The 20,149-nt window shown below is 39.8% G+C and overlaps 1 protein-coding gene across 4 annotated transcripts in view; it reads left to right on the forward strand.

The window, feature by feature from the left end:
* Window positions 1-20,149, forward strand: part of LOC113149200 (interferon-induced protein 44-like) — a 112,511-nt gene that overhangs the window by 32,408 nt on the left and 59,954 nt on the right. Inside the window, exons 1-7 of one of the 4 annotated variants that reach the window (XM_026341124.1) lie at window positions 17,856-17,922; window positions 18,192-18,230; window positions 18,328-18,361; window positions 18,483-18,672; window positions 19,448-19,585; window positions 19,694-19,865; window positions 20,019-20,119. In XM_026341124.1, the coding sequence (XP_026196909.1) occupies window positions 18,194-18,230; window positions 18,328-18,361; window positions 18,483-18,672; window positions 19,448-19,585; window positions 19,694-19,865; window positions 20,019-20,119 (672 nt within the window). In that variant the 5' untranslated portion in view covers window positions 17,856-17,922; window positions 18,192-18,193. Of the gene's footprint in view, window positions 1-14,821; window positions 14,991-15,369; window positions 15,471-15,616; window positions 16,179-17,855; window positions 17,923-18,191; window positions 18,231-18,327; window positions 18,362-18,482; window positions 18,673-19,447; window positions 19,586-19,693; window positions 19,866-20,018; window positions 20,120-20,149 lie in introns of those variants that run through there. The other 3 variants (XM_026341122.1, XM_026341120.1, XM_026341121.1) reach the window with 3 other exon arrangements.

Genomic DNA, 20,149 nt, shown 5'->3' on the forward strand with positions numbered 1-20,149 from the left:
TGTTCAACCTCTGTAGGGTGCCGGTATCACCTCAGGCTACCGGTACTGACACTGACCATAGCCAAAAGCAAACTAGTGAAAACACTCTCCGAAATGATGAGGAGAGAAAAACATAAGTGTCCTCCAACTGAAAATCCATTCCTGATTTGGGGGTTGTCTTATTGTTTCTCCTCTTGTTCACCTGTTGTAAATTTCATTAACACCAAAGCAGATGAAACTGATTAACAACCCCTTCTACTACTGAACTGACCAGATCAATATCCCAGAAGTTGAACTGACTTGATTAAACCCATTAAAAAGTGTTCCTTAATTTTTTGGAGAAGTTCATGTATGCATGTAGGTTTAAACAACTCTAGAAAATGATAATGAGTCAATTATAAAGCATGCATATATACACTCACCGGCCACTTTATTAGGTACAATTGCTCGTTAACGCAAATTTCTAATCAGCCAATCACATAGCAGCAACTTAATGCATTTAGGCATGTAGACATGGTCAAGACGATCTGCTGAAGTTCAAACCGAGCATTAGAATGGGGAAGAAAGGTGATTTAACTCACTTTGAACGTGACATGGTTGTTGGTGCCAGACAGGCTGGTCTGAGTATTTTAGAAACTGCTGATCTACTGGGATTTTCACGCACAACCATCTCTAGGGTTTACAGAGAGGCGCAACTTAGCAGGCAGCATGGGGGATGGGGTTGGTCTCTAAAGAGAATTCAGCCTCTGTAATATAGAGCTGCTTTTAACTTTGGACGAGGTTGCAAGAGGTCAGAGGAGAATGGCCAGACTGGTTTGAGCTGATAGAAAGGCAACAGTAACTCAAATAACCACTCATTACAACCGAGGTATACAGAAGAGCATGGATATATATGTATATGTATGTATATATATATATATATGTATGTGTATGTATGTATGTATGTATGTATGTATATATATATGTGTGTGTGTGTGTGTGTGTATGTATACATATATATGTATATGTATATATATATATATATATATATATATATATATGTGTGTGTGTGTATATATATTTGTGTGTGTGTATATATTTGTGTATGTATGTATGTGTATATATATATATATAATATGCATGTACCCTATTTTCTGCACTATAGGGCACACTTGTTGTAGCTGTGGGGGGTTTTACTGCGTTACAACTGAGTGTAACGCGGTAAAAACCAGTGCCAAGTGTTTGTTTTGCTTTATGCACCTTTTAGTCCGGTGCGCTTTATAAGTGAAAAAAGTTCGAAAGTAGACCATTCAATGACAGTGCACCTTATACTCTGGAGCACCTTATAGTGCGGAAAATACGTTACAGAATTTCACAAATAGGTGTGTAAAGAGAAGGGCATTGCTAGTTTTTAATGCAAAATGTTATGTCACGATTCTGCTTCATGTCTTTCCTCCATGTTCCTCCTCCTTTTATGCTGCGCACCACCGATTGGCTTCCGCGTTCCTTCGTTCATGATCTCTCGTTACCGGACCTGCCTGACCTGACCCTGATTTCTGCCTATTCCATGAGTTTACTCCTGTTTCGTTCTCTTCCTTGTTGTTTTTCCCTCCTGCTTGGATTTGGTGTGAACCTCCCTGTGCTTTGACCTGGACTGTATTCCGTTGTGGTATTTTGAATTTCGGATTTCTCTCGGACCTGTTTTCTGTGTTTTGACCTGTGCTACTCGGCTTAGCCCCTGATGTGCTGTCTCTCTGTGTATGAACTGGACTGCTTTTAGGACCCTGGATTTTGGATTTGCCCTCCGGAGCTTTGGCGTTGCATACAGAGTATTGACTGTACTATTGTTCTGTTGTCTGTTGTCTGTTGTCCCTCGCCAGTTCTCTCCTCAGCCTCCGCCGTCTTGAGAACCGCCACGTGCTTTCCCGGAGGTCTGCCATCTTGGAAGCCGCTCAGCTACTTACAACCAACCAATCTGTGAGTACTCGCCTCCTAATTCAGCACGTCCCGATCTCACTCCACGCTAACTCGGGCTCCTCTTTTAGATGCCTGGTTCATCTCTACGCCGTGCTTCCCCAAAGACCGGCTCGTGGAAGCCTCATTCAGCTGTTGCATTGTCTCACTGTAAATAAAGCCTTTTCATACCTTACCTCATCTAGTGGTTCTTCTATGGCCTTCTCTGAGTCCAATCCTAGATCCTTGACAGTTTTGAATGTATTACAATTTGTTGTTGTAGGCATATGATGTCTTTCCTGAAACTATTTGTGAAAAAATGATGCTTAGTTTTATACTTATCAGGTTCCAATAAGCCCAAATGGCAAAGAGGAATAAAAAATGCATATCAAATTAGAGCTTAGGTCTTAAGGTTATATATTTAAAAAAATCCCCACTCGCTCCTTCCTTGGAGCGGTCCTATTCCTTCAAGCTCGGGTCTTCTACCAGAGGCCTGGGAGCTTGAGGGTCCTGTGCAATATCTTAGCTGTACCTAGGACTGCACTCTTCTGAACAGAGATCTCAGATGTTGTTCCTGGGATCTGCTGGAGCCACTGTCCCAGTTTGGGAGTTACAACCCCCCAGTGTTCCAGTGTACCACTTGGGCCTTCACCTTCCACATCTTTTCCAGCTCTTCTTTCAGCCCTTGGTACTTCTTGATCTTCTCGTGCTCCTTCCTGATGTTGCTATCACTTGGGATTGCTACATCTATCACTACAGCCTTGTTCTCCTGTTTGTCCACCACTACTATGTCGGGTTGGTTGGCCATTACCAGTTTGTCAGTCTGTATCTGGAAGTCCGACAGGATCTTAGCTCGGTCATTCTCGACCACCTTTGGAGGTGTGGCCCGTTTTGACTTTGGGACTTCCAGCCTGTACTCGGCACAGATGTCCCTGTATACTATGCCGGCCACTTGGTTATGGCGTTCCATGTTCCATTAACTGTTATACTGGACTGCCTGCTGCCTACACAGCATGTAATCACCCATATGAGGATGGGTTCCCTGTTGACTCTGGTTCCTCTCAAGGTTTCTTCCTGTTGCCTTCTCAGGGAGTTTTTCCTTGCCACCGTCGCCCTCGGCTTGCTCATCAGGGACAATCTGATTTTCATGATTGATACACATTCACTGTTCATGTACTGTTCTTTGGTTGTGTAAAGCTGCTTTGTGACAATGTCAATTGTAAAAAGCGCTCTACAAATAAAATAGAATTGAATTGAATTGAATGTATGCCCTGCCTGCTAATATCTTGCATCATGCTGTTATGTGCTGGATTGTTTCAGGGGCATCTTTGCACAGCCTGCACCTAGGGTCCTGCCTGGTATGGTAGATCCCAGCCTCTATCGATCGTGTACTCAGAGCCTGCTCCTGTGCTACTAGGATTAGTGCCTCTGTGCTGTCTTTCAGTCCAGCTTTGTCCAGCCACTGGTAGGATTTGTCAACATCAGCCACTTCTTTTATCTGGCGGTGATACATACCGTGCAGGGGTTTGTCCTTCCATGAGGGTTCCTCTTCTTTCTTCCCTTGCTCCTCTGGTTTCTGCTGCCTGAGGTATTCACTAAGCACTTCATCAGTTGGAGCCATCTTCCTGATGTATTCATGGAGCTTAGTTGTTTCATCCTGGATAGTGGCTTTGACGCTCACTAATCCTCTGCCTCCTTCCTTCCGCTTAGCATACAGTCTCAGGGTGTTGGATTTGGAGTGAAACCCTCCATGCATTGTAAGGAGCTTCCATGTCTTAATGTCAGTGGCTTCCATTTCCTCTTTTGGCCAGCTTATTATGCCAGCGGGGTACCTGATGACCGGGAGGGCGCAGGTGTTCATCGCATTTGTTCTTCCCATTCAGCTGACTTCTCAGGACTTGCCTTACCCTTTGGAGGTACTTAGTGGTTGCTGTTTTCCTTGCGGCCTCTTCATGGTTAGCATTTGTCTGTGGGATTCCAAGGTATTTGTAGCTGTCCTTAACATCTGCTATCTTGCCTTCTGGTAGTTCTATCCCCTCAGTTCTGAATACCTTCCCTCTCCTTGCTACCATCCAACCACACTTATCCAGTCCGAATGACATTCCGATGTCTTGGCTGTATATCTGTAGTAGATGGAAATTATAGAGTAACAGATGATGAAGCTTAGGACAGTATTGTTAAAGTTTGAGTAAGTTTGGATTTGAGAGAATAGTGTACAGGATGCAGAGTTTATTTGTGGAGTTTGTCTTCTTTTAAAATAGTTGAAATATGTTAAATATGTATTAGAAACAGTGTTAATGTTCCAGACAGAAATGCAATTCCTTATATAGAAAATAGCAGTGTAGTCTGTGATAAAGCAGGGAATTTGCTGAACCTGCTGGGTGAGTTCATATTGTAATTAATTAGTTATACCTGAGTATCCAGTAGAGGGAGTAGCGCCGCGGTAGCTTCATTCTGGATAAAGACGCCATAGAGTGAAGTCCGTGTGCGTCATCTTTCCTGATTTTCTCCCTTTTCAGGTATTTGAAACTGTTCTAAGTTTTGTGTAAATCTCCAGTAAGTAAGTAAATGTTGATGTAAGTTTGTTTGATAACGTTAATAACTGTTTGAATAACTGTGTGCATGACATAGTTTGTTTATGTAACGATGGAAGTAGCTAGTAAGCTAGCAAGTGTGGCACAATGTACGTTCGGTAATAACGAGTGAAAATGCGCTGTGTTGTGTGTGTAATGTGTAATAAATGTAGGTGTAAAACGTTATGGATAGGCCATAAAGAATGTCTACATGTATAGTAAAGTGGAAGAAATTGAGTTTATTGCATATTCGGGTTAATGGAACTTATTACAAACGTAATGGAGGTATTAGCACCCAGGTTGTAGACGGTGTCAACAGGCATGGTTAGCTCAATGTGCGCCGTTAGCTCTACACGTGGTGGAATGTTGAAATGTAAATGTTGTATGTGTGTATTAAAACATATTTATGTTACGGTTACTATATGTACTGACAGTGTTTAAGGAAAATGTTGTAGTAAGTAATTTAGCAGCTAAATTTGTCAGGATAAGGGGAAATTTAACAGGATGATGTAAATGTGAATTCACATAATATTCTGTGTATTTCTTTTTTGGTTGCTACTGTACAAAAGACATAATGAGAGTTAGTGGACTGATTATATGTACATTTTCTGTATAAGGGACAGAATTTGAGCAACTGAGACAGATGTATTCTGATGTATAATGTAATGTCAATAGACATATTGTGTAAAATGCTTGCTTCAATGTTTGTTATGTTTTGTAAAATGATTCTGGATAAAGACGCCATAGAGTGAAGTCCGTGTGCGTCATCTTTCCTGATTTTCTCCCTTTTCAGGGTGTAACATATCCTGGTGTATCAGCGAGTCGATGTCTCGTTCGCTCTTGGCATACTGCTTGATGTCATCCATGTAGAAGAGGTGGCTGACGGTTGTGGCATTCCGTTGACAGTATCCATAACCAGTCTCGATGATCTGGCTGAGGGGGTTCAGGCCTATGCAGAACAGCAGTGGGGACAGAGCATCTCCTTGGTATATGCTGCACTTGATGTTGACTTGGGCAATCGGCTTGAAGTTGGCCTCTAGGGTTGTTTTCCGCTTTCCCATTGAGTTCTGGATGAAGGCTCTTAGAGTCCTGTTGATCTTGTACAGTTCCAAGCATTCCATGATCCATGTGAAGCGTTGAGTCATAGGCTTTCTGATATATAAAGTTTGTTCAAAACTGAGTGATACAACATGACAGTGATCTAAAGACCAAAAGTAAATCTATATCAGAATGACATGATGAAAAATAAAAGACTAAAGGTCATGGAGTGACCCAGTCAAAGTTCAGACCTCAGCCCAATTTAAATGTTAAGAGCACTGTGTGTAAACTTGTGTGTAAAGAAATGGCAAAAAAATTGACTGAAGCAATGTTGAATGGTCCAAAACTCCTTCACAACAATATGAGAGACCGATAAAGTCAAACAGGAAGTGATAACTCCAACCAATAGCTGCTAAAGGTGAATCTACAGGCTGCTGCTGGGTATGTGGCTTTTTTTTAAAGCAATATTTCTAATGAAAAATCAAAACAATAGTGAAGTGCACAGCAACAGCTTTACAAAGCACATATACAATCTCGCCTTGATAGCTCTCCGCTCCCCCCCTTCCCACCTTGAAGCCACATAAAGACCTTTCAACATTAAACTTTATTGTGAACATTGTGTAATTCTGAAGATATAAATAAATATAGACAGTGCTTTATTCATGGACTATTACAAACAACTGTATGTCAGGATTTAATGGGCTTGAGTAAACAATAAGAGAAAAACTAAGTCCAGTGGATACTGAACAGCAGTTTTGGAATAACCATGACCTGGGGGACTGAGAATCTTCACAGACAACAATCACATACTGTTACAACAGGAAAGCAAAGGAATATACTGGACATTTCTCAGTTACTGAAGGAAAGCTCCCCACACAGGGAACGATGATGACCCTAGTGACAGAGGAGACAAACAGCATTATAGGTGAAAATGTCTTTCTTGTCCATCTCAGTGTTTTTATTGCTCATTTCGATTCTAGCTTTTCATCACCAACACCAGTTGAATCTTTATTGTCTCTGTAATATGCATTTATCTGATCCTAACTGGAAAAATCTAAAACCAGTCCTGTTTGTTATTGTGTACCGTCCTCCTGTCCCTTACTCTGAGTTTTTAACTGAATTCTCAGAGTTTCTATCTGATTTAGTTCTTAGTGCAGATAAAGTCATTATAGTGGGTGACTTTAATATCCATGTAGATGTTGATGATAACTGCCTCAACACTGCATTTAATTCACTATTAGACTCCATTGGTTTTACCCAAAATGGAAATAAACCCACTCACTGTTTTAACCACACCCTTGATCTTATTCTGACATACGGTGTGGAAGTTGATCAGTTAATAGTTTTTCCCCAAAACCCTCTTTTATCTGACCATTTCTTAATTACATTTGAATTTACAGTACCAGACTTTACTAAACCTACAGATAAGATTCACTACAGTAGATGTTTATGTGAAAATGCTGTTGACAAATTTAAGGAACTGATTCCATCTTTTATTTCAGAGCCATGTACCAACACAGAGGAAGGCAGTTATTTCAATGTTACTCCAGCACAAGTGGACTATCTTGTTAATAGTACTGGTGCTTCACTTGGAACAATACTTGATACTGTTGCTCCTCTGAAAAAGAAACTAGTGAGTCAGAGGAAGTTAGTTCCATGGTACAATTCACAAATCCGTAGCTTAAAGCAGAAATCACGTAAGTTGGAAAGGAGGTGGCGTTCCACCAATTTAGATGAATATTGCCTAGTCTGGAAAGATAGTTTAATAATATATAAAAAAGCCCTGCGTAAAGCTAGAACTTCATATTACTCCTCATTAATAGAGGCAAATAAGAACAACCCTAGGTTTCTTTTCAGCACTGTAGCCAGGCTGACAAAGAGTCATAGCTCTGTTGAGCCTAGTATTCCCTCAACTCTCAGCAGCAATGACTTCATGAATTTCTTTACAAATAAAATCATAACTATTAGAGAAAAAATTGATCAGATCCTCCCTGCATATAGCATGGATTGTACAACAACTCTAGATCCACGCTCGTACTTAGACTGCTTCCTCTCCGTAGATCATTCTGAATTAATTTCAGTAATTAATTCCTCTAAACCATCAACATGTCTCTTAGATCCCATCCCGACTAGACTCCTCAAGGATGTCTTATCTTTGATCAGCACGTCCATATTAGATCAGATCAATCTATCTTTACAAATAGGCTACGTACCACAGGCTTTTAAGGTTGCTGTAGTCAAGCCCCTGCTCAAAAAGCCTACTCTGGACTCAGGGGTCTTAGTGAATTATAGACCAATATCCAATCTGCCCTTTATCTCTAAAATCCTTGAAAAGATAGTTTCTAAGCAATTGTACGACCACCTGCGTAGCAATAACTTGTATGAAGATTTCCAGTCAGGATTTAGAGTACATCATAGCACATAAACAGCACTGGTAAAGGTCACTAATGATCTTCTATTAGCATCAGACAATGGTCTACTCTCTATACTCATCTTGTTAGATCTTAGTGCTGCATTCGACACTATAGATCACAACATTTTATTACACAGACTGGAACATGTCATTGGAATCAAAGGAACAGCACTAGAGTGGTTTAAATCGTATCTATCGGATAGACTTCAGTTTGTACATGTTAATGATGAGTCTTCGATGAACAGCAAAGTAAGCTATGGAGTTCCACAGGGATCTGTGCTTGGACCGATTCTTTTCACTTTATATATGTCCCCTTTAGGCAATATTATTAGGAAACACTATAAATTTCCATTGTTATGCAGATGATACCCAGCTATATTTATCTATGAAACCAGGAGAAACTAATCAACTAGTCAAACTTCAGGAATGCTTAAAAGACATAAAGACCTGGATGTCCTCCAATTTCCTTCTCCTAAATCCGGACAAGACAGAGGTTATACTGTTTGGGCCTAAAAATCTCAGAGACACTATGTCTAAACACATTCTCACCATTGATGACTTAGTTCTGGCCTCAAGTAATACTGTAAGAAACCTCGGAGTTATCTTTGATCAGGATATCTCCTTCACTTCATACATCAAAGAAATCTCTAGAACTGCCTTTTTTCACCTGAGAAGTTAAAATTAGGAGCATCCTGTCCCAAAGTGATGCTGAAAAACTAGTCCATGCATTTGTTACTTCCAGACTGGACTATTGTAATTCCTTATTAATAGGATGTCCCAATAACTCATTAAAGAGCCTCCAGTTAACCCAAAATGCTGCAGCCAGAGTTCTGCTTAGTTATGCTGATATAGCTTAATCTGCTGGGGGACCTCTACTGATACACTGAGCTCCTCTCCTCTATCCTTTCTCCTCTATCCATTCAAATTCTACCATTGCATGTCATTAACTTTGTGTCTTCTCTCTCCTGTAGTTGTGTTTCCTCCTCTCTGTCTCCCTCTCTCTGTACTTTTCTGCAGGTATCCTCGGCCTGGAGCTGTATATCTCCAGAATCCAGTTCATCTGCCCAATGTTCTTGATGCTTGTTGTTGTCTTTATTGCCTGCCGTTCTTTTCTCTCTTCTCTTTTCACTCACCCCAACCGGTCGAGGCAGATGGCCGCCCACTATGAGCCTGGTTCTGCTGGAGGTTTCTTCCTCTAAAGGGAGTTTTTCCTCTCCACTGTTGCCTAAAGCTTGCTCAAATGGGATTGTTGGGTTTTCTCTATAATTTTTTGTATAAATATTTTCTGTAAGGTCTTAAACCTTACACTGTAAAGTGCCTTGAGATAACTTCTGTTGTAAATTGGCGCTATACAAATAAAATTGAATTGAATTGAATTGAATTAAAATAGGGGTTTTGCAGCTCTGATGAGAAGGAAGAAAAATAAAGGTAAGAACATACAGATGAAACTTTATACACGTGAAGTTGAAAGCTGGCGTTTCACTGTAGAAACCAAACTAAACTCTGTCTTCTAAGGGATCCAAGCAAAAACTTTGCTGATTATTTGGTGTTGACCTTAACTGTTGGTCTGATTTAATGTGAGCTGCCGATGGAGATGATGCAAATATTAATTAAACCTGATGGCATACTGTAGGATGAGGCAGGGCAACAGCAGAAAAGGACATTACAAACACCAGGTGAGTTTGCAAGATGGCAAATGGAAGTGAGACAAGATGTCGGTCTGCAGTGATGGCTTCTGTTTATGTATGAGATTAGAAAGTGGGCGGAGAGAGACAGGAAGTGGTGCTGGGATTAAAACATAACAGAAATATGCCATTTATTAGTTATTATGTTGTATTTTTATGTCTTTTTACAGGATTCTCTATTTTCATTACATTTCATTTTATTACTATTGTAAATTTATTTTATTGTGTGTGTGTGAGACAGAGAGAGAGAATAATGAAAGTGAAAGTAAAAACAGCATCAGCAGGATACTGATACTGCGTCATGACTCAGTAGAGGTGAGGACTTGAAAGCATCACTGCAGAGACACCGTCTTCTTCTGAAGCAGGCAAAGAAAAAACAGGTGAGTAAAGCTGCAAAGCTAAAACTATAAAGACTAAATAGATAATCTGGTGGGGAGCAAACAGAAAGAGGCATATATACACTGATCAGCCACAACATTACAACCACCTGTTGTGGTTTACTAAGGACCAGAACATGTGCAGAGTGGAGCAGCATTAAGAGCTACACAGGACAGAAAAGGGTGGTCACATCTGAACTGACAAGAAGAGTCAGTGGAAAGTCCCTAAACAAGGTTCAGGTTCTTTGTCTGAGTGAGCACATCGACGGTAGGATGTTTGTGTGATGTCATGAAAGTGAAAGAAAGAAAAACTAAGGGTGAACAAACAGGTTCAAGTCATTTTATAGGAAGTGAATTTAGTTTGAGCTCTATCACTTCCTGTTTAGTTTGCTAATACAGAATTAATCATATAAAATACAGTTTTATTGTGAAAGTTCAGAGTAAACAAACCTCATTATTTTTAATAATGTGGAGTTTAAGTCTGAAATATTTTTTTATTTCAGGATGCCTGCAGGTAAGTTGATTTTTTTCTACTGTTCAGTACATCCCATCTTCTACAATAATGTTTTGATCATTTATTTCATAATTGTTTTGTACCTGTCAGGATCATGGAGAATATGGTGAGTGTGTTTTCTTTAGTTGTTGTTAGGAAAATAACTATCCTCTTATTTGGATGTTATTTTACTGTTTTCAGTTTAAACTGTGATGTAATGTTTTGTTCCCTGAACAGTAAAAAACAGAACGCTCTGGAACATGTGAACAACTATAAACCTCATTCATTTACTACAGTGGAGTTTAATTCTGAAATTTATTCTGAAAATTTATTTCAGGAGGAAAGAAAGTCCAGCTCAACCATCTCCACGTAAGTCGACTTATTTCTACCCTTCAGTACATCCCATCTTCTACAATAACGTTTTGATCATTTCTTTAATATTTGTTTTGTACCCGTCAGTTTTTGATGAACCATGGAGACAAATAGGGTGAGTGTGTTTTCTTTAGTTGTTGTTAGGAAAATAACTATCCTGTTATTTGAATGTTATTTTACTGTTTTCAGTTTAATGTAATGTTTCCTTCCTGATCAGTAAAAAACAGGACGCTCTGGAACATGTGAACAACTACAGACCTCATATTGAAGATCAGCAGCTCCGGATTCTTCTTCACGGTGCTGTTGGAGCTGGAAAGTCCAGTTTCATTAATTCTGTCCTATGTGTGTTAAGAGGCAGGATGTGTGTCTATAGAATAATTTAATATCTGTTTATCTGTGTGTGTACATATGTTTGGGTTGCACCCCCATTACCCACAGTATAAAATGTGTTCAATTATATGACTCGTAGGTTTAGTTGGTTTCTTTCTTACTTTTTTCGGCCTCTCCATTGCTTCTGAATCCTTTTCACATATTACATATGTCCAACATGTCTTCTCGTCAACTGTTCATTAGCATCTTGCTCCATGTCATGACCATCCAACCCACTCTTATGAGCAGGCCCCCAACCACAGAGGAAGGCTAATGAAATAGCACTCACTTTGGGATGATGGCTACCATCACCATCCCGGCTGTGGTCTACCTCCAGTAGGGGTCCTTAGGCAAGCCCTCCTCACGCTTACCCTGCCTACCCTTGTACCCTACTTGTAAGTCGCTTTGGATAAAAGCGTCTGCTAAATGACTAAAATGTAAAATGTAAATCTCATACAATGACACCAACATAGTGGCGAGTGTAACATTTGCTTTCACATTAAACAGTCAAAAGAAAACTGGCAACAGCTGTGGAAACAAAGTCATTTGGTCGGGATGAGGCCCAAATAAACATAGAGACACCAAAACAACAAGATCAACCCAGACCTTCACTGCTGCCCCCTTCAGGTCTCTCAGGCTGTAGTCTGGCCTTCAGCAGCTCAATCAGTATTAGACCAGATTTACTGCTGCCTTGCCGACTGGTTTATTTGAGTAAATCTGTATAAAACAAAATAAACACAGTACAGCGACTCCATCAACCGGTCAATTTTTATTTGTAAAGAAATAAAATCAACCCAAGATCAACCCAGAACTTCACTGCTGCCCCCAGGTATCTCAGGCTGTAGTCTGGTCTTCAGCAGCTCAATCAGCATACTGACCAGTTTTTGAGTCATTTGAGAATATTCCACCTGTTCTAGAAGTTCTTTGGTTTCTTTCATCATATGTTTTGGATCTTTGTTCTGCTCATGATGATAAAATGTTATTCAATAAATTTTGATGCATTTTGCTGAATCTTCATTCCTACGTTCATCACTGCTGCTATTGCTGTCTGCAGTGAAATCACTGATAAATACTGGTGCATCAGTCCCACTGCCACACATATCTGAACCAGAACAGAAGAACAGAACTAGCACCATGTTTAACCCTGAGGTGGTACTTTGGGTCATGAACTCTTCCTCTTCATTCTTCACACTTTCCTTTTTTCCATTTTGATGAAAGTTGATTGTAAGTTGATCAGTTTCTGTTTTTAGTGTAAATTATCTCATGAGCACCTGCTTTTAAAGAAAGTACCAACTCCCAAATCTGCATAATGCAGAGGGTTGTGTCAGGAAAGGCATCCGATGAAAAACATTTGCTGAACCAAACATGCAAATCATTAACATTCTTCGATACCTGGTCGGTTGCACCCCGGATTAACAACGACCACCACCGGTGCCGTTGACCTACAGGGTGACACGATGCATAGAAGGAAGGTCAACATACTGTGTGTCCAGGAGACCATGTGGAAAGGAAGCAAGGCTAGAAGCTTAGGATCAGGGTTCAAGATGTTTTACATGGCGTGCATGGGAAGAGAAATGGAGCAGGAGTTATTCTGAAAGAGGAGTTTGTCGAAAATGTTCTGGAGGTAAAGTCTCAGACAGGTTGATGAAACTGAAAATGGAAATTGAAGGTGTGATGTTCAGTGTTGTTGGTGGTTATGTCCACAGGCAGGATGGGAGTTGGGAGAAATTCTGGAGTCAGTTAGATGATGTGATGCAGAGCATCCTCAGAGGTGAGAGAGTGGTGATTGTTGCAGATTTCAATGGACGTGTTGGTGAAGGGAACAAAGGTGATGAGACTGTGATGGACAGGTTTGGTCTTCAGGACAGAAACACAGAAGGACAGATGGTGGTAGACTTTACAAAGGACGGAGATGGCTGGCAGCAACAACTCATCCAAGAGGTCACATCACTTGCTGTGATAAATGGAACCATGTATTCTGCTGTGTACCAAAATATCCTGAAGGAGAATGTCTGAATCCAATTGAGATGCTGTGGCGTGACCTTAAAAAGGCGGTTCATGCTCAAAAACCCCCAATGTGGCTGAATTACAACAATTCTGCAAAGATGAGTGGGTCAAACTTCCTCCACAGTTCTGTATCAAACTCCTTGCAAGTTATCGAAAACGCTTGATTGCAGTTGTTGCTGCTAAGGGTGGTCCAACCACTTATTAGGTTTAGTGGGCAAAGACTTTATCACACAGGGCACTGTAGTTTTTTATTTATTTTTGCCCTTAATGATAAAAACCTTCATTTAAAAACTGCATGATGTGTTTACTTGTGTTATCTTCGACTAATAATTAAATTCGTTTGATGATCAGAAACATTAAAGTGTGACACTCTCACTCACTGACTCTTTTTTACACCACTGTAAGAGCAGAGGGAGAAGCTCTCAGGTGGACTAGATGTTGTGCTGATGTTGTAATCTGAAAGAGATCAGTGACTGTAAAGTATTGGTAGATGAGAGTGTGGCCAGAAAACAAAGGATGGCTCTGGGTGGCCGGAAAGTGATTTCAGATGATCAGGGAGACAGGTAGGAGGACATAGAGAGTTGGTGGTGGAATAAAGAAGTCCAGGTGTGTATACAGAGAAAGAGGTTAGCTAAGAAGAAGTGGGACACTGAAGGGAGAAGAAAGACGTACAGGAAGATGCAGGTGAAGATACAAGGAGCAGAGGTAAAGAAGCTACAGGACTTTAAGTAGTTAGGGTCAAAGGTTCAGAGCAACGGATAGAGTGGGACAGAGGTGAAGAGGGCGGAGAGGATCAGGACCGAGTCCATCAGAGGGACAGACCATGTCAGATGTTAGAGATAAAGTCAGAAGACAGACTGAGGTGGTTTGGACGTGTTCAGAGGAGAAACTGGGAACATATCAGTAAACAGAGGCTGAGGTTGGAGCAGGAGGTGTAGAGGAAGAACGAGGAGGAGGTTTATGGATGTAGAGAGAACATGAAGTTAGTTGATGTGAGAGAAGAGGATGAAGAGGACAGAGTTAAATTATTATTATTATTATTATTATTATTATTAGTAGAAGAAGTAGTAGTAGTATTGTTATTATTATTAATTTCCCTCCACTGCGGAATGTGAAGCAGAAATGGTGTGTGAGATTAAGACCTCACAGAATTATATGAAAAGTTATTATTATTATTATCCACATATCCAAATTATTATTCAACCACTGAAAAAGCAGAAATGATTCAGTGATTCTTCACTGTGTAGAATTACATTTTTCCTACTGTGTATTGATAGAGTAGTTTCTTCACAGTGATGAAGACTAATGACCCTGTTTCTGATCCACAGTACACAACCTACAAGATCCAAAAAGGGAGTCCAGAGACCTTTTACCCTTTTGTCCTCAATGACATCATGGGTCTCAGCAAAGACAAAGGTGTCCTCGTGGACGACATCAAACTGGCTTTTAAAGGACATGTGAAGGACGATTACAGGGTTCAGTTCCTGATTCCTTTATATTCAGATATTTTACATTAAATAACACATTGAACAGTTTTTCTTTTTGAACTTCCACTTTACTCACATCTGACCTTGTTTTTCCAGTTCAATCCTGAATCTAAATTATCAGCAGGTCCGTTCTACAACGAAGCTCCAACTGCCAACGACAGAGTCCATCTTCTGGTCTGTGTTGTTCCTGCTGACAAGTTACCTTGTATGAAAGCTGAAGTAAAGAAGAAGATTCGGGACGTCAGGTTGGAAGCCAGTCGACTGGGTGAGAGCACGAATCAGAGGTTATTCTTTACTACACCGGGTTGCATTACTCCTGGAGGACACAGATTTCTGTGCTGTATGACTGAGTTCTAGTCAGTTTTTAACACATTCACTTGTGCAGATAGAAAGTAGTGGAGTGGAGGGTCTGGATGAAGGAAGTTGTCATCACAGAGAGGGATGCTTCTTCGTATTTAAAATAAGTCCATTTGATACTTACACAAAGTGGCTGTAGAAGTCTAAATGTATTGGTTTTATTAACATATATTTCAATTCAGACAGTTTGTAGTATTTGGTATCAGTATCTGTTAAGAAGAAGTATTCTCTATCATTATACAGTTAAATCTTTGAGCAGTCAGTAACTTCCTGTCTGTTGTTCTCAGGGATTCCTCAAGTGGCCGTTCTCACCAAGGTTGACTTGGCCTGTCCAGAGGTGGGAAAAGATTTGAAGAACGTCTACAGGAGCAAGAAACTGAAAGAAATGGTCTGTTTTTAATTTTAAACGTTCACATTTATGCATTGAAGCACAGCTGAAATTAAATTCTGTACAAAGACAATTTAAATATTAAAGTCTTGTTTGTCTCTGAGCTGGAATGTGTTGAACTGAGTTGTTGTGATGTTTAAATGTAGATGGAGCAGTTCAGTTCAGACGTGGGGATTCCCATGAACTGTATCTTCCCTGTGAAGAGCTATCATGAAGAAATCAACTTCAACGATGATGTTGACTCACTGATCCTGAGCGCCCTGAAACACATCATCGACTTCGGAGACGACTTCATCAACAGGAGGATTCATAATGTGTAAAAGTGTAGTGGAAATATCCACTGTCTGACCAAACAAAAGTCAGACACTCAAATATTTTACTGCCTTTAACATCAAGTACGCCACACATTCACTGTGGCATCGTTTCAAGAAGCTTCTGCTATGTCACAACATTTAACATTTGATGATGGAGAGTCAGACGCTGCACAAAGTCTTCTCCAGCACATCCCAAAGTTTCTCATTGGGGTTAAGGTCTGGACTCTGACTCTGATCAGGAAACTGATGAGCTTCCTGAACCACTCCTTCACAATATGAGCCTGATGAATCTTGACATTGTCATCTTGGAATATATGTATATATATGAAAAGAAAGAATCAATTGAAGGAAGAACCTGGTCATTAAGTATATTCAGGTAGTCAGCTGACCTCAATTTTTGGACTCATAACGTTGCTGATCCTAGACCTGACCAACTGCAGCAGCCCCAGATCATAGCACTGCCCCCACAAAACAGATTAACATCTTTTCCACGACCGCAGGATGTGTCTTCAGATGTGGTGTTTAAGAAATGAGAAGCTACTCACTGCATCAGTTAGAGTTCAATAACTTGTTGGCAGCTGAATAATAATTATCTATGCAGAAATTAACCAGTGGGAGGCTCTTTTTTCTATTTACTTAGTGAAATCCAGGTGGATTTTTTTTATTTTTTTTTGACGGGCAGTATGAATAAACACCAGTACAGGATATTGATTAATAAAGTACCTCAGTTTGTCATGTACAGTTACAGGAAACAGTGATGGAACATTTAGTAACTTCCTGGTTTTCTGCAGAAATTTGTCATGAAATGTGATCTGGAAAAAATATCTGGTTGAATCCCATTTGTATTATATGGAGATATTTATTAGGTTTCTTAGGTATTGTACAATTACAAGTACACTTTACTGATATACTGCAGTACCTGAAACACAAAACATCAAAAGAAGTAAAACTAATGTAAAGCAGATGTTTCAGCAACATCATTAACATCCCTGTAACGAATCTTCTAAAGTTACAAACCTTCAGTTTTCTTTTTCAAATTCATTATATTTACTTTGCATTTAAAAGGATCCACAGAGAATCAGAATTAGTTCTGTAACGATGTGTTTAGAGTGGGAGGATCATTTCTTATTGTGCGTAAATATCATTTAGATCATTTTACTGTCTTCTGTCGTAGGATCAGAATCTTTCTGAGAAGATGTCCCTGTGCGATATATGATGTGGTTTTTATTTGTGCTTGTAAAACAGTTTATCAAGAAAATGAGAGAATAAAGAAAATATCCAACGTACAAGATGAAATGTTTCCCATTCATTTAGTTATTTTAAGAACAGTAACTCCCTGTGGAAACAAACAGCTCTGAGATCAGGGACACCTGCACAAACCTACAGAGGAGGAAACAACTACATCATAAATGTTTTACATGTTGCTCAGAAAGTTGAAAAAGGACAAAAGCTGCCATCCGGCCTTCCTGTCCGTCTCTTAGCACATTTAAGTTGACATAGTCCGTCATCTCCGCTTCACACCTGTTGAGCTCCATGACTCATGAGACTTGCAAACAAAATGTCTTTTGGATGTGCACCTATTCTTTCCCTGTTTTAACTAAAACTCTTTGTTGCTGTAGTGAAACACTTCATGTTTTACTGTTACTGCAACACCAGAAACTGTACCTGACACTGAACACAACTCACCACTTCCTGTTCTCCGTCTGTCTGTTTAGAGCAGAAAGTGAACAGTCATGCAGTTTTACCAGCTTATTAGATACGCCTGCATTATTAAAATCCAATAAGTAGGTGATCGGTCAGAAGGACCATCACACGGCAGTAAAAGAAAAAGCAAAGACGTGCTAAAATAAGGACACAGTGAACAGAATGAATTCAAATAATCCAAGCATCAACAGCCCTGGTACCATCTATCACAGAATGATACAGTTATGATCACGTTTCATCAATTTGTTACACTCAAACTGTTCAAATAGCTGTGAGAGAGGTCAACAGAGTCGTCTCTGATCCCAGAGAAAGTCCTGTAGCGTTAAGTGAAGGAGGAGTCGGCTGAAAGTGAAAGTGAAAGTGAAACCACGAACGTGCTGCTGACTGCTGACAGCTCAACACTCACATTATCTGACTCCCTTAGCTCGGCAAAGGTAAGATGTATGTTTGATTTTGATTATCCTCATAAAATGAATATAGAGAGTTAATAAAGAGAATATGAGCTGAGAGAAAAAGATGAAATGTGTTAAAAGCAGAAACTCAGCAGTTACTCTGTTATTTGCTGTTAGAACATCATGAAGATTAAATTCACCTCAGTAAAACACCAGACGTGTTAGTACGAATGTGATTTGGATTCATTCTGGAATAAAGCAGAAACTAAAAGATGTCTTCATCATCTCAGAGTAATTTCTTTCCTTTCCAGCTATGGCAGGAGAATCATCTAAAGCTGCTTCACCTCCACGTATGTTAATTTAAACTGATTATCACTGGTTGTCATTTATTAAAGATGATATGTTGTAGAAGGATTTTGTTATTTAATGAACATTTGTCTCTGTCAGTTCTTGATAAACCATGGAGGGAAATAAACTGGAGGTGAGTGTTTGAATCCCAAACAATACAGATTTAAACAGAAAGATTTTAAAGTACAAACGTCTTTACTAACGAGTCGATGTTACTTCAGTTTTTCAAGTGAAACTCTGATGTAATGTTTCAGACAGACAGCTCTCCAGGATGTGAACAACTACAGACCTTTTGTTGAAGGTCAGCAGATCAGGATTCTTCTCTATGGACCACTTGGAGGTGGAAGGACAAGCTTCATATACTCTGTACAAAGTACTTTAAGAGGCAGGATGTGTGTTTCAAGTTTGGACGACGACATATTTGGTGGATGTTTCATCAAAGGGGTAAAAAGAATGTTTAGAATATTCTCTGTAATGCTTGAATATTATGGGTCGCTGTCTGTTTATCTGCCTGTTTCTGTGTGTGTATAAAATATCTACTGTGTAAACTGTTCTGTGCAAAAGTTCCCTTAGGAAAATGATAGCGTGCCAACTGTGAAGTAAAACAAATAATAATTGACTTTGCAGCAAACAGACTGACACGTCCCAAAGAAACATTTAGTAGAGATTAGACCTCACATCGGTCCGTCTGCACTGACATTAATCAAAGCTGAAAGATGAAACAGTAATATTTTAATATTTTTTACTCCTGTGAACCTATTTCCTATATTTTCTAGTTGAGGCTAAGACATAAACGTATATATGGTCAGAACTGCATTATTAAAACAACAAATCTAAAGGTGACAGAATTGTATATCGTGTCTGAACCCAACAATAAATGTGACACTTGCTGGATTGAACCACACCTACATCATGAGATATGGTCACTACAGCATCGGTTTGTGGCACGTTGGTAAAGCTGCAAACGTGCAGGTCTCAAGCTGGAATCTCTGTCCCACTTTGTACCTGTGTTAAATTTGTCTACACAGGTTCCCTCAGTTTAAGACTCTGGATATTTATTCAGACTGGTTGTCACTTGTTCGCATCATCAAACCACTGAAAGTGTGAAGCAGAGTTGGTTTAATGAATGAACTGTCAAATACATTTTCTTGTTGTGTCTTAATATGGTTTTGTTTTCTTTACAGTGACTGACATTAATGACCCTGTTCCACATTCACAGTACACAACCTACAAGGTCATCAAAAGGAGTCCAGAGACCTTTCACCCCTTTGTCCTCAATGACATCAGTCAAGACAGAGGTGTCCTCATGGACGACATCAAACTGGTTTTCAAGGGACATGTGAAGGACGGTTACAAGGTTCCGTTCCTGATTCCTTTATATTCAGATATTTTACATTAAATAACACATTGAACAGTTTTTCTGTTTGAACTTCCACTTTACTCACATCTGACCTTGTTTTTCCAGTTCAATCCTGAATCTAAATTATCAGCAGGTGATCCGTTCTACAACGAAGCTCCAACTGCCAACGACAGAGTCCATGTTCTGGTCTGTGTTGTTCCTGCTGACAAGTTACCTTGTATGAAAGCTGAAGTAAAGAAGAAGATTCGGGACGTCAGGGTGGAAGCCAGTCGACTGGGTGAGAGCACGGACCAGTGGCTTTCAAGATGTATTTCAATTCAGACAGTTTGTTGAAAATAGTTTGTTCAGGTATCTGTTAAGAAGAAGTATTCTCTATCATTATAAATTTAAATCTTTGAGCAGTCAGTAACTTCCTGTCTGTTGTTCTCAGGGATTCCTCAAGTGGCTGTTCTCACCAAAGTTGACATGGCCTGTCCAGAGGTGAAAAAAGATTTGAAGAACGTCTACAGGAGCAAGTATCTGAAAGAAAAGGTCTGTTTTTAATTTTAAACTTATACATTT

The sequence above is a fragment of the Anabas testudineus genome, chromosome 24, assembly GCF_900324465.2.
Source record: "Anabas testudineus chromosome 24, fAnaTes1.2, whole genome shotgun sequence".
In the NCBI taxonomy this organism is placed as follows: domain Eukaryota; kingdom Metazoa; phylum Chordata; class Actinopteri; order Anabantiformes; family Anabantidae; genus Anabas; species Anabas testudineus.